This window comes from Nicotiana tabacum, chromosome 11 (assembly GCF_000715075.1).
Source record: "Nicotiana tabacum cultivar K326 chromosome 11, ASM71507v2, whole genome shotgun sequence".
NCBI lineage: Eukaryota > Viridiplantae > Streptophyta > Magnoliopsida > Solanales > Solanaceae > Nicotiana > Nicotiana tabacum.
The window spans coordinates 18,312,667-18,326,234 of NC_134090.1; the positions used below are offsets into that span (position 1 = coordinate 18,312,667).

The window sequence follows — 13,568 nt, forward strand, 5'->3', positions numbered from 1 at the left end:
TGAGCTCTTAGTTATATTTTAGAAATGTATTTTTTTTTTTTTTTTTTGTGATTATCTAACATGGTGCCTTCAAAGTAGTTTGAATAAAGATCTTGATATCGTTTTTTTTTTCTCAAACAAAGTATTGACATTGAATAAATTCTTAAATAACTATCGTACAATTTGCATTCTTTTACCATTATAGATATTATATAACTCCACCTATCAACCTTAGGCTTAGGGGAAAAATAACTTCTTTTGGATTAATCGCACTCGGATGACCAAAACTTATAGTTCAACGACAATGCATTAGTTATCCGCGTTCAGGTTAGGCATTCAGGGTCGGAGATGGGCAATGATTCATTCTTAATTAGAATGAGATTCCAACTCAGCACCTTTTAAGTGAAATTTTGAGAAAAGTTGCTCTTTGAAGAGCACAGTACGATGAAAGTTATATGCTGTGTTCGGAGGAGTTAGGCCTCTATAATAGAATAGTCGGGGATCTGAGAGGCGATGGTTTATACTGCGACGGATGTTAGCGGTTCGAGTCAGCTTTGTATTCTTAAAATCGATTTCCCACATAATAAGTTTGACCTTCAAATTTCATTACACTTGGATAACCAAGACTTATAATTTAGTGGCACTTTGTACCAGTAGTAACCGAGAATAAGTTTGATTTCAATTAGTCCTACAAAATCCTTGTTAAAGTGGATATTTCCTGATTAAAAAAAACGCAGCTCAAAGGAAATTGGAGGATGTTGTTGCTAACCTAACTCCTGCAATATACATAACAAAGCAAATGTATTACAAAAACAATAGAATTATAATAGCAAAACTTACAAACTGCTAGCAAGAAGATTAAAAAGTAACATAATTAACTTTTCAAAGTTAGCTGCAATCGAAATGTATTTAACTTGTACATATGAACTACTCCGTATAAAGCAATTGTCTTTAAATTAATCCGCAGTTTCTAAACCCATAATAATTACTACAACACCGGCTAAATACTCCGAGTACCACCGGAAAAGATCTATCAAAATCATCGGAAAAAGCTCAATACATGTAGTTACAGTCGGATCCATTTCTTAGCTGCTTGCATTTTCCGGGAACTGTTGATTAAATATGCTGCGGCTAAGGGCAATTCGTCCGACAAATGACAGGATCGTGAAGATTCATATGCATCCGACGCATCCTTGGCTTGTTACCGCTGATGCATCCGATCACGTCTCCGTTTGGAATTGGGACCACCGCCAGGTTTGAATTGTTTTTCGCTATTTTGCTTTTCTGTTTGTGAAATTGACTAATAGGAAATACCGTTGCCAGATTATTTATGAACTGAAACCTGGTGGTGTTGATGAACGGCGTTTGGTTGGTGCCAAACTTGAGAAGCTTGCCGAGGGTGAATCAGGTGCTTATTCATTTTTGTTAGTTATTGTTAAATTGGTATGTCAGTAACACTAGCAACATCTATTGCTATGCCCAGCGACAGAGCTACGATTTGAAGCTCATGGGTTCGGGATTCTAGTCAGTTTAGGTTAATGGGTTCTAAGTTAATAACTTATACATATTCAACGAATTTTTAAGATAAATATTTTGGACTAAAGCTACTACGGGGTTGGGCCGAACTTGTGTCCTGTATTCTAGATCCGCTCCTGGCTGTGATGATATCCGAGAGACCCAGACTAGTTGGAATCGGGTATACAAATCATCTTAAATTGACTAATATTTTGCGTGTGGTTAGCTTATTTTAACTCTCCCTCCTTTATTCGGGCTTGGGACTGGCAATGTGTGCTAACATAACATGCTAAGCTTACATAGGTAGAATTTAGATTGATATGTCAATGTTTGTATGCAGAGCCTAGAGGGAAACCTACAGAAGCCATACGAGGTGGGAGGTAATTGATCCTTACATTGGACTTAAATATTGTTTCAGCTTCTTTAGTTCTTTGTTGAATCTTTGTGTGCCATCACTTCAACTTTGAATCTTTAGTATGCTATTCTGGTGCATGGCTCAAGTGTGAAGCAGGTTAGCTTTTATGATGATGATGTACGGTTTTGGCAACTCTGGCATAATCAGTCCGCTGCTGCTGAGTCTCCAGCTCATGTCACTTCAACTTTTGCTTCTCCTGCTCCATCAACCAAAGGGCGCCATTTTCTTGTCATCTGTTGTGAGAACAAAGCTATCTTCTTAGACTTGGTTACGATGCGTGGCCGCGATGTACCAAAGCAGGAGCTTGACAACAAATCACTTCTATGGCAAGTCTTAAATCCATCAATTTCTTTTTTTGTGTTATCCACTTTTTTGGACTTTTATGGTTGTTCACGAATTAATTTTTTTTGAATCTGCCTAAAAGATAAACTATCTTGCTGCATCTATTTTTTAAGACTACCATTTCCCTAGGAAATTAGTAAATTTCTTATGCCACTATTTGATAGAATCAGCATTGCCAACTACCAGCCAAGTTAGAGCATCTCAAGTTTGTAGCACTTAATCAACGCTTCACTAAACGTGCTTGCTATTTCCTACTATTTTACTCATTACAGCAACCACTCTTCATTTCCTTCCTCTCCACTAGACTCTTTTTTAATCTGGCAAAAGTAGAATTTCATTGACCAGCATCTGAAGGATGCAAAAGCAATACAAAAACAGGGAGCTCCTGTACACTCCTATCTAAAATTCAAGGAGCTTACAAAAATTCAAAAGCATAAGAGCAGTATTTACATTACAATTATTACACCAAGCAAAGAGATTTAATAAGCGTCTAGTCTTCGATACATGTATTGGAGTTGAGACTCCATCAAAACACCTCAGATTCCTCTTTCCAAATGCTCCAATGCAACAATATGGAACCATTTGCCATGTATTTCTGATGGATTTCACAAGTCTCCATTTTCCCCAGATAATAAATGCTTCCTTCAGTTCAGCCTCCCTGGTAGTACCCATTGTACTACCAAAATGCAGAAAACGTGTCTCAGATGTTCTTTGTTACAGGACAATGCAAAAATAAATGGTCTATGTTCTCATTCTCTGTCAAGCATAAGTAGTACCTGTTTCAGATTGCAATACCTCTTTTTGTTAAATTGTCTCGAGTTAAATAAACCCCCAAAATTGCCAACCAGCTAAAGATGCCGCTTTTCCTTCCTCTCCACTAGACTTTAAACGTTGAGGTGGTTGGGAAATCGAAAGCGAGAAAAATTACTAAGTTTAACAATATCTAAGGTGAATAAGGCAGCTACATCTTCAACATCTCTTTATGTTTAAGCTAAATGGGATTACGAAATCGTGAGTTGGAAGGAACCTTTAGAGATGATAATGGAGATAACTAAATCAAATATCCATGATTTGTCACACAATCACAGTGCGACCAAAGGGGGTGAACATGATGTAAACTGGGTTGGACTGCGGTGTATGGACCTGCTACAAGGAAAGACAGGAAAAAAATTCATGGGAAGAGCATTCTGCATAAAGAGGGCTTTGGGATTGTTCATGGGTGATCGGTAGTGATTTTTGATGTTAAATTTATCAAATCTATAGAATAGTTTAAAGAGTTTGCTGAGATGGTACCAGACCTGTCTTTAGTTGATTTGCCTCTTCATTGGGCCAATTTACTTGGTTTAGAGACAATTCTGACAATAGAGCGTCAAGAATTGATAGACTTTTTTACCAACGATGACTGGGACGAGACATTCAAGTACATGAAATAGAGAGTTCTTCCCAGAACCATCTCAGATCATTTCCCAATTTTGTTGGAACACGGAGTTGAAGAATGACCTCAAATTTGAAAATATGTGGCTGGATTTCAAGGGGTTCGTTGAATTGGTGGAAAATGGTCGAGTTTCTACCAGTTGAATGATAGACCAGATGTTAGAACTGCTAAGAAGCTAAGATTGCTAAAAAAGATGACTAATTATATCAATGATAGGGTTTATTTGGTTTTTGGTTTGAGCTAAAATGAATACTTCTTTGTCATACTGGTGTTTAGTCTTCATGCTGGCAAAAGTTGTTTTCTGGGTCATGGGAAGTTGGAAAGACCATATCTGATTGTCTTAATTTACTTGTTCTTTTGAATCTCTTGCAGTATGGTGTTCCTCTCTAAAGCAGCTGCTGTTGATGGCCCTCTTGTGGCTTTTGGAGGGTCAGATGGTGTAATTAGAGTTCTTTCAATGATAACATGGAAGGTCTCATTTTAGAATATTTGGATTGTAAAGTCTTTCTGATATTTGTTCCATTCATTGTCAAAATGAGTAGATGAATAAGACTTTTTCTGCAGCTTGCACGAAGATACACAGGAGGTCATAAGGGAGCAATTTCTTGCTTGATGAATTTCATGGCTGCTTCTGGCGAGGTACTTGTTATGCTTCCAGTTGATGCTTAAATCCCCTTTTATCACCTTACACTATGTAGTGGACTAGAATTTTTTTATCCAGAACCTAGTGTCTCCATTTATAATTCTAGAGACGGGCTGTGTTTCAAAAATGTCTCCATGATCTATACTTGGCTAAGGCGTTTGGACATGATTTGGTTAAAGTTTTAAAAAAAAGAGAGTAGTTGAATTTGAAGTTGAAAAAGACATGAATTTCACTTGGAAAAAAAGTTGAAGTTTGTGAGTGGAAGCTTGAAATACTCTCAAACCTGTTTTTCAACCTTAAAGTTCTCTATGTCAAGTTTGAAGTTGAAATAATAGACCAGATTGTAAAACATACATTTACCTCAAATATTTGAAATAATGTCTATGGCCAAACGGATTAGTGCTGCTGCCTGGAAGCAGCAAGTTTTGGTTAAGCTGGTTTCCTTTTTTGATGTGCTTAAACATTTTCCTTTTCTTTCTTAAGGCGAGATACGTTTTGTAGAAAGAGATGGTACCATATGAGGCCAAGATATGGTGAGATACGTTTTGTAGAAAGAGATGGTACCATATGAGGCCAAGATATGGTGCATCGTTTGCAGCTTTCGTATAAGTTAAACCTGCAATTTGTTTGCATAGATATTCTGTGTCCAGAGGAATCAGCCAGAAAAGATTGTGAATCACATCTCTCATTTAGACTTCAAACGCTTGTCATAGCCTCAGAAAAAAATACTAATAGATCTTGATTTTGCAAAGTATGTTTTCCAGTTTTTATGATCTATGTTGCTCGCACTCTCCGAAAATATCGATGTATTTTTGGAGGATCCGACATGGGTGCGGCAGCTGTTTTGGAGAGTCCGAACAACATAGTTTATGATTAAACACAGAGAGCTTAAAGAGAATTTTCAGCCTACAATGTAGATGTTTTTCAACTTAAAGACTGGTGTCCTCTCTCTAACAATTTAAACTTTTAGATAGGTGGTTCACACAATCAATGGAAGGTGGACTTTGTTTCTTCTGAAGTATTTCTTGCCTTAGTAATTCATTTACTGTCAGATAGAATAATCTTAAATGAAGCAGATAATTTGTTGGGTCAATGTTGGTTTCTCTGTTAGAGAGAAGTAAGGGGGAAAAGGGAAACATCTATCTGAGGTTCTTGGCTTGCATGGCTTTGTACCTAGTTCACTTGGTAGTTAAGCATTGTTAAATGAAACTGGATTACAGAAGTACATATGCTTGCTGTCCATCCATTCCCCATCTGAATGTCCCTTGTGTTTCCTTTCTCAACATGTAAACTGAGCAAAAGAAACTGAAGTTCCATAAAATAAATGAATTGTTGTAATGAAGAACATGGACATTTAACTCTGAGATTTGTTACTGTAAACAGAACTGCTGAAAGTGATAATTCTCTTATATAATTTACCAAAAAGAATGACTAGGTTCACCTGGCAGAAACTGTTATACTTTTAATATTTTTTCTGTTTGACTTCTAATTGCCATTATCTTTGTTATCGTGTGTGCAGTCTCTTCTAGTTTCTGGTGGTAGTGACGGATTGCTTGTACTTTGGAGTGCAGACAATGCTCTTGATTCGAGAGAGCTTGTTCCTAAGCTCAGCTTAAAAGTATCTTCTTATTCCTTTAGTTTTTTTTCCTTTTAAATTTCTATTGCAACTTAATTTCACAAAGTAAGAATTTCATTTGCCGTTGCTAAAAGCAAAAAATGAGAACATGGAATGCATCTGGAAAATCACTGATAGATGAAAGCTGATTGAACTGCAAGTCCTTATCTGCTTCTATCAAATCCTTGAAGCTTTTCTTCAGCTTCCATTGTTATACTTTATAGGCTCATGATGGTGGGGTTATTGCTGTAGAGCTCTCTAGAGTGATTGGTAATGCACCACAGCTCATTACTATTGGTGCTGATAAAACATTAGCTATCTGGGACACAGTCTCCTTTAAGGTATTGTATAAGATCTCTTTCATTTGTAGCTTTACTACATAGGGGATATATTTATGTTAACGAAATTTCCACCCAATTGTAGGAACTGCGTCGAATAAAACCTGTTCCAAAACTAGCTTGTCACAGTGTAGCATCGTGGTGCCACCCACGGGCTCCCAACCTCGATATCTTGACTTGTGTCAAAGATTCCCATATATGGTAGGCATACTTCACACACCTCCCTTGGTTGGAACATTATTAACACTGCTTAAAGTTTTCCCTCTTTCGGCAAAATATGATATTCTGTTGCAACTTTGCAGGGCTATCGAGCATCCTACCTATTCTGCTCTTACAAGGCCATTGTGTGAACTTTCTGCACTAGTTCCTCCACAATTACTTGCCTCTCACAAGAAGCTGAAGGTGAAACTACTATAGATAAATAACGTTGTTTATCTTAATGTTTTCCTTGCTGTATATCTTGTCTTTCAATTCCGACCTATTTTTCCTTATGCAACTTCTTAGGTTTAGGAAGATTGATAATTTGAAGTGTTAAATCTACAGTATGATGGCTGGAAAAATGAATAACTAATATGAATTTTGTGTTTTAAAACAAGCAAAGCCTTCGAGTATCAAGTCTGGAAAGTGATTTTTATAGTAGTTGCTTTTTTGTAAGAATTATTTCCACTAGTTTCTTCTACTAGATAATTATGAGGATTATTTACGCACTCCATCATATCACATATGATTAAATTTCTACATTGGGAGGCATCTAATTTTTTGACCTTTTGAAGATGACTTGACTACATTTTTTTATGTTCTTCTCTCTGGTCTTTTAGGTTTATTCTATGGTTACACACCCTTTACAGCCACACCTTGTAGCTACTGGAACCAATATTGGCATTATTCTGTGTGAATTTGATCAGAAGTCTCTTCCTCCTGTAGTAGCACTGCCAACACCAACAGGAAGTCGTGAACATACTGCTGTTTATGTAGTTGAAAGGGAATTGAAGCTGTTGCAATTTCAGTTATCTAACACCACTCCTCCAGCACTCGGAAGTAATGGCTCTTTGAGTGACACGGGAAGGTTCAGAGGAGAGATACCTGAACAACTCCACGTCAAACAAACCAAAAAGCATATTACTACTCCAGCTCCACATGATTCATACTCAGTTCTTTCTGTCAGCAGTTCTGGGAAGTAAGTAATTCAGACACTAGCAATACTCAATCCCTATATCAGGCTTAGTGTAGTAGGTGGCATCTAGTATCTTTAGCATTATCTTGATTTGTATTATTGCCTCATCCATTATTTCACTTATGCTTTTTAAGGTTGTACCGGACGGTTTTACAAGGTTTTGGACTGTTAATTTTGCAGGTATCTAGCAATTGTATGGCATGATATCCCGTACTTCTCTATCTACAAGGTCAGTGATTGGTCAGTTGTTGATTCTGGAAGCGCAAGGCTGTTGGCTTGGGATACTTGTCGAGATAGGTTTGCTTTTTTGGAATCTGCACTCCCTCCTAGAATACCTGTTATTCCAAAAGGTTCATCTAGAAAAGCGAAGGAAGCTGCTGCAGCTGCGGCACAGGCAGCTGCTGCTGCTGCTTCTGCTGCTTCTGCTGCTTCTTCTGCTACTGTTCAAGTTCGTATATTGCTGGATGACGGGACATCAAATGTATTAATGAAGTCGGTGGGAAGCCGAAGTGAACCAGTTATTGGCTTGCATGGAGGGGCATTACTTGGTATGGCCTATCGAACTTCTCGAAGGGTTAGCCCTGCTGCTGCTACAACAATCTCAACATTTCAATCTATGCCATTATCAGGCTTTGGAAGTAGTTCTGTTTCTTCATTTAGCACTATGGAAGACAGTTCTAAAAAATCTGCAGCTGAAACAGTGCCACTGAACTTCCAATTATACAGCTGGGAAACATTTCAACCAGTGGGTGGTCTTCTTCCTCAACCTGATTGGACCGCATGGGATCAAACAGTTGAGTATTGTGCTTTTGCTTATCCGCAGCACATTGTCATATGTTCTTTGCGTCCACAGTTTAGATACTTGGGGGATGTGGCAATTCCTTATGCAACTGGGGCAGTTTGGCAGCGAAGGCAGTTGTTTGTGGCTACACCTACTACCATTGAGTGTGTTTTTGTGGATGCTGGAGTTGCGCCTATTGACATAGAAACAAAACGAAGAAGAGAGGAAATGAAACTTAAAGAGACACAGGCAAGAGCTGTTGCTGAACATGGAGAATTAGCATTGATAGCAGTCGACAGTCAACAAACAAATCCACAAGAGAGGATAGCATTGAGACCCCCAATGCTACAAGTTGTGCGGTTGGCTTCTTTTCAGCATGCACCCTCTATTCCTCCATTTCTGTCATTGCCTAGACAGTCAAAAGTTGATGGTGATGCATCGAGTGTTCTCAAGGAGATGGATGCTCGTAAAGCTAATGAGGTGGCAGTTGGTGGTGGTGGGGTTGCAGTAGCTGTCACTCGTTTTCCTGCAGAGCAAGCACGGCCAGTTGGACCTCTTCTAATTGTAGGTGTTCGAGATGGTGTTCTTTGGCTAATTGATCGATACATGTGCGCCCATGCAATATCCCTCAGCCATCCTGGTATCCGTTGCCGATGTTTGGCAGCTTATGGAGATGCTGTTAGTGCAGTAAAATGGGCCAGTCGACTTGGCCGCGAGCATCATGATGATCTAGCACAATTTATGCTTGGGATGGGTTATGCTACTGAAGCACTTCATTTACCTGGAATATCCAAGAGGTTGGAGTTTGATCTGGCCCTGCAGAGCAATGATTTGAAAAGAGCACTTCAGTGCCTTCTAATAATGAGCAACAGCAGAGATATTGGGCAAGAAACTCTTGGATTGGATCTGAACGATCTTATGAACATGACAAAGAAGAAGGAAAATGTTGTTGAAGCTGTTCAAGGAGTAGTTAAATTTGCCAAGGAGTTTATGGATCTCATTGATGCTGCAGATGCGACAGCACAAGCTGAGATTGCTCGTGAAGCTCTTAAAAGACTAGCAGCTGCTGGTTCCATAAAGGGAGCTCTACGAGGTCAGGAATTAAGAGGTGTTGCTTTACGGCTTGCAAATCATGGGGAGTTGACACGACTCAGTGTATGTCACTTGCTTTGTTTCTGCTTTTGTTTCCATTTGGTTTTGCTGACACGACTAGGGTATGTCACCTGCTTCTTTTCTGGTTTTGTTTCAGATCCTCATATACGTAGAATTTTACTTACTGGCTCTTGGTGGCCTTCATACTTTTTCCATTGATAATAAACTTCCCCAAGTCTGAATTGCCCATCTATGCTATCAGATTTAAATTGATTTGACCTTCAGATTAACCATTGATTTACATTTCTACATTATATTCTTTTCCCATACTTCTGGGTCTAAAGGAATAAAGAAAGCAATCAAAATCAAAGGATACGTTCAGTTTTTCTGCTTCTAGTATATTTTGTCATCCCCTTTCACTCGACTCTGCTAGCATGATAGGAGTTCCTTGTGAATTTGAGATCGATTGAATCAGCTGCATGTCAGATTCAGCATATATTTGCTAAATGATTTTTAGAGATTTCTAAATTCCTTGCGTAGTGACTGATAAATCTTTGGCAGAACTTGGTAAACAATTTGATATCAGTTGGTGCGGGACGGGAGGCTGCATTTGCAGCTGCACTTTTGGGAGACAATGTACTTATGGAGAAAGCATGGCAGGAAACTGGGATGCTTGCTGAGTCTGTACTACATGCACATGTAAAATTTTATTCTCTAAATGTTGGATTTCAATCTCTTGATTTAGTAGTTGTTATTAATGGTCTCATTATTTTCAGGCTCATGGGCGACCTTCATTGAGAACCTTGGTCCAGTCGTGGAACAAAACGTTGCAGAAGGAGATGGAACACACTCCATCAATGAAAACTGATGCAGCAGCTGCATTTCTGGCCTCTCTCGAGGGACCTAAGCTCACGAGTTTGGCAGATGCTGCAAAGAAACCACCAATTGAAATACTGCCACCTGGTATGGCATCTCTATATGGTCCTAATCCCGGTCAAGCCAAACCTCTTTTGGGGAAACAGGGCCTTCCCCAACCTGGCAAACCACTACTTTTAGAAGGGTCTAAAACGACAGCACCAATTGCTTCTGTTCCTGCTGGAAGCGACACAACTGCAACATCAGAATCAGGCGGTCCTCCTAAATCAGAAAGTGGGGCTTCAACTACACCGGAATCAAGTAATCCACCTGCGGCGGACTCTGGTGCTGCACCTACATCGGATTCCGGTGCTGCTCCTGCGTTGGACTCCGATGCTGCACCTGCAACAGAAACCACAGCAGCACCTGCGACAGAAACTAGTGTTGCACCTGCGTCAGAGACTGGTGCTGCACCTACTCCAGAAACTGGTGCCGCTGCTGCAGAATCAATCACAACCCGAGCATCCGATGCTTCAGTTGCAGCTGAATCAATTGTTCCTGCTCCACTAGCATTGAATGAAAAGCCTTCAGACAATCAGGCCTTGGTCTTATCAACATCAGCTGCTGCAGAACCATCTACAACAGGTGAAATTGTTCCATCGACTTCAGTCACGAGTCCAACTCCTGCACTAGATAATAAGAAACCAAGTGTTCCTGATGAACCTTTAATGATTGATTTTTCTTGATGTGCTCTTGTATACTCTTCCCCACGCAGATTCTCTCGGTATGGTTCCTTGCATTACATTTCTTTTAATAGTGGAATAGTTTCTTTACTCCTTTTGTCCTTTTAAAGCACTACGCATGTTGCAGCTGAAGCTGCCTGGTTATTGATAGGATTGTTACCTTATGTGTTGGGTTGGTTTTCTTATATATTTGTTTGTCCAGTCTGTTCCTTATTCTTTAATGATACAACTACGAGAAAGTTCCCAACGGGTGTTTCTGCACCAGTTTTTAGCCCCTTCTTTGGTTTGTATCAGTTTTTAGCCTATACTGTATATAATGTTGGAATTTTTACCTCCTATAGCAAAGGTTAACACCTTATTTATTTTAAATAAATACCATTTAAAAAAATTCTATTATATAGATACCTTTTAAGGTTTATAGCAAAATATTTAATTTTGGTTACCTCCTAGCCCTAAGCCACTAAATACGCTAATCAGTTACACTATTTTCTCTCTCTACTTTGATACATCACATTCTCTTCCCCCATCCCATTAAAATTTTCGATCTCCTCCTCCTCCTACCAGATTTGTGCAAAGCCCACTTCAGAAATTGCTCCGGCTCCCCCATCCGACAACTGCAATGGCATATTCCTACAGTACGTTTTCACTTCCGGATCCAAAATCAAACACTTCCGGATCCAAAAATTATCGCTTACAACTCGATATCGCAGGGGAAGGGGAGAGGAGGAAGTTTGCAGCAAAGGGGAAATTGTTATGGGACTTGGCCGGAGAAGATTGCCGTAATTAAAAGGAATTTCAGTCCATTTTAAGCATAATAAACAACGGGCTTGACGAACTAAAGTTATGGAGAGTCTTTGTTGGCTCTCAGCTTCTAATGTTGTTCTTGTTGATGGGTCTTCTTTTCCTATTAATATATGTCAAGGCTTGTCACTGCCGTTTTCCTGCTTCTAATGTTATTCTTGCTGATGTATTTTATTGTATTCATTGTCTTTTTTTTCATTGTAATTCAATGTATTTCATTATATTCACTGTCTTCTTTTCTCATTGTATTTCAATGTAATCCTGTATTCTATGTATTTCATTGCATTCACTATCTCGTTATATGCCATGAATGTATTCATAAGTCAAATTGTCCCCAACGATCATTTGAATACTTAAACTAACCTAGTGACCATTTAGACACTTTTATTTGATAGAAGTGTGTGCCTTTTAAACACCTTATGCTGGCATGACAAATTAATTGTGCCTCACTAAGCATTAAGCGCGTGAGGACTCTAAATAATGTTGTTTTCTTTTATTTTCAGCTCAAGTTATTTTTATGTGTGGCCCGCACCACATTTTCCTTTTTTTCCTCCAAAAATTTTTCACCGTCTCCCCCCAAAAAATTCATCTCCACCAACCAATCTTCCTCCAACCTAACACCAGCAGGTCCTACTCATTTTAGGGCCACCGTCTGCCATAAATCCACCACAGGATTAAGGAAACAAGCCAACAATCTCATGTGACCTCCGCCATAACAAAAAAGCAAAGAAAGAAAAATTAGGCAAAAGTATCGTTTTTCTATAATTACCCAATCTATAAATAATAGCAAACCCATAATACCAAATTCAAAGTGTACAGAAACTTTCACCTTAAAAAGTAGAAATTCACGAAGAAGCATGCACTCAATCATCTGAATTAAAGAATGAGAAAATAATCAAATTGAATTCGCGGTAGAAGTAAATGACAAAAAAATAAAATCTGGAAGAAGAAGAGGAAATAGAACAAAAACGGCAAAAAAATTTCTTTTTTCCGGTGACGTTTGATTTTTCCAACAAATACCTTGCTATGGCTTATCATAATTCCATTCCACGAAGTTTGATTTTTCCGGAAAACAAGCATTACTTTAACTTAGGTTAAATTGATTTGAGTAAAAAAAATTAAATTTGGTATGGAGATTAAAAAAAGGGTGTTTGTGATGAAGGAGAGAGGAGGCCGTGAAGAAGAAGATGAGGGAGAGGGGAAATTCTGTGTTTGGAAGAATTGAAAAATTATGTTTTAGTCTTTTTTAGTATTTCTTAATTACATGTGAAATTATTTTTATTTAAAATTACATGTGTTCTAATTTAATTGGCTCATTTGCCATGTCAACAGCAAGTGTATGTCATGGGGTCTGCTTGACTTAAGTGTCCAATAAATACACTTCTGTCAAATAAAAGTGTCTAAATGGTCATTAGGTTAGTTTAAGTGTTCAAATGATCGTTGGGGACAACTTGAATGGACTATTTATGTATTTCGCCTTTTAATTAATATAATTTATGTATTCAGATGTATTATATAATTTCTCTGAAAATTGCTATGTTTTGGGAGAATTTTTCGGTTGAGAATCTTTTTTATAACCGAAAATAAAAAATTTGTGTGTTATAATTGAGTTTGTTGAGTTATATTAGGAGTCTATTTTGTTAATTGATTCATTTTCCTTTTAAAAATAGTGTAATCCCCTATTTCACGTTGTGAATACAGTCGAATACAATAATCTGTCTAGCTGTAATCCCATGTTTCACTCCATGAATATACTCGAATACAACAACTGATTAGCTGGACTTCCCTGATTCACGCCTATTTTTGCTACTGTATTTATGAATACAATAGCTTAAATACA

General features: G+C 38.3%; 1 protein-coding gene across 1 annotated transcript; it reads left to right on the plus strand.

Moving 5' to 3' along the window:
• The first annotated feature begins 699 nt into the window (after positions 1-699).
• On the plus strand, positions 700-11,191 carry LOC107782276 (uncharacterized). The gene is made up of 14 exons (XM_075224837.1): positions 700-1,233; positions 1,303-1,387; positions 1,835-1,874; positions 1,996-2,235; positions 4,059-4,158; positions 4,251-4,325; positions 5,849-5,947; positions 6,169-6,285; positions 6,368-6,483; positions 6,585-6,684; positions 7,101-7,459; positions 7,637-9,392; positions 9,891-10,028; positions 10,106-11,191. The coding sequence occupies exons 1-14, from the start codon at positions 1,102-1,104 to the stop codon at positions 10,928-10,930; spliced, it is 4,182 nt and encodes a 1,393-aa protein (XP_075080938.1). The 5' UTR covers positions 700-1,101; the 3' UTR covers positions 10,931-11,191.
• Positions 11,192-13,568: the final 2,377 nt, after the last annotated feature.

What these genes read in the sequence shown, in the direction of transcription:
- LOC107782276 (XM_075224837.1), top strand. Translation starts at nt 1,102, where the DNA reads ATGCTGCGGCTAAGGGCAATTCGTCCGACAAATGACAGGATCGTGAAG. An exon ending in TCATGGCTGCTTCTGGCGAG is followed by an intron (nt 4,326 to 5,848) that starts GTACTTGTTATG and finishes TCGTGTGTGCAG; the next exon opens with TCTCTTCTAGTTTCTGGTGG. An exon ending in TTCCTAAGCTCAGCTTAAAA is followed by an intron (nt 5,948 to 6,168) that starts GTATCTTCTTAT and finishes TATACTTTATAG; the next exon opens with GCTCATGATGGTGGGGTTAT.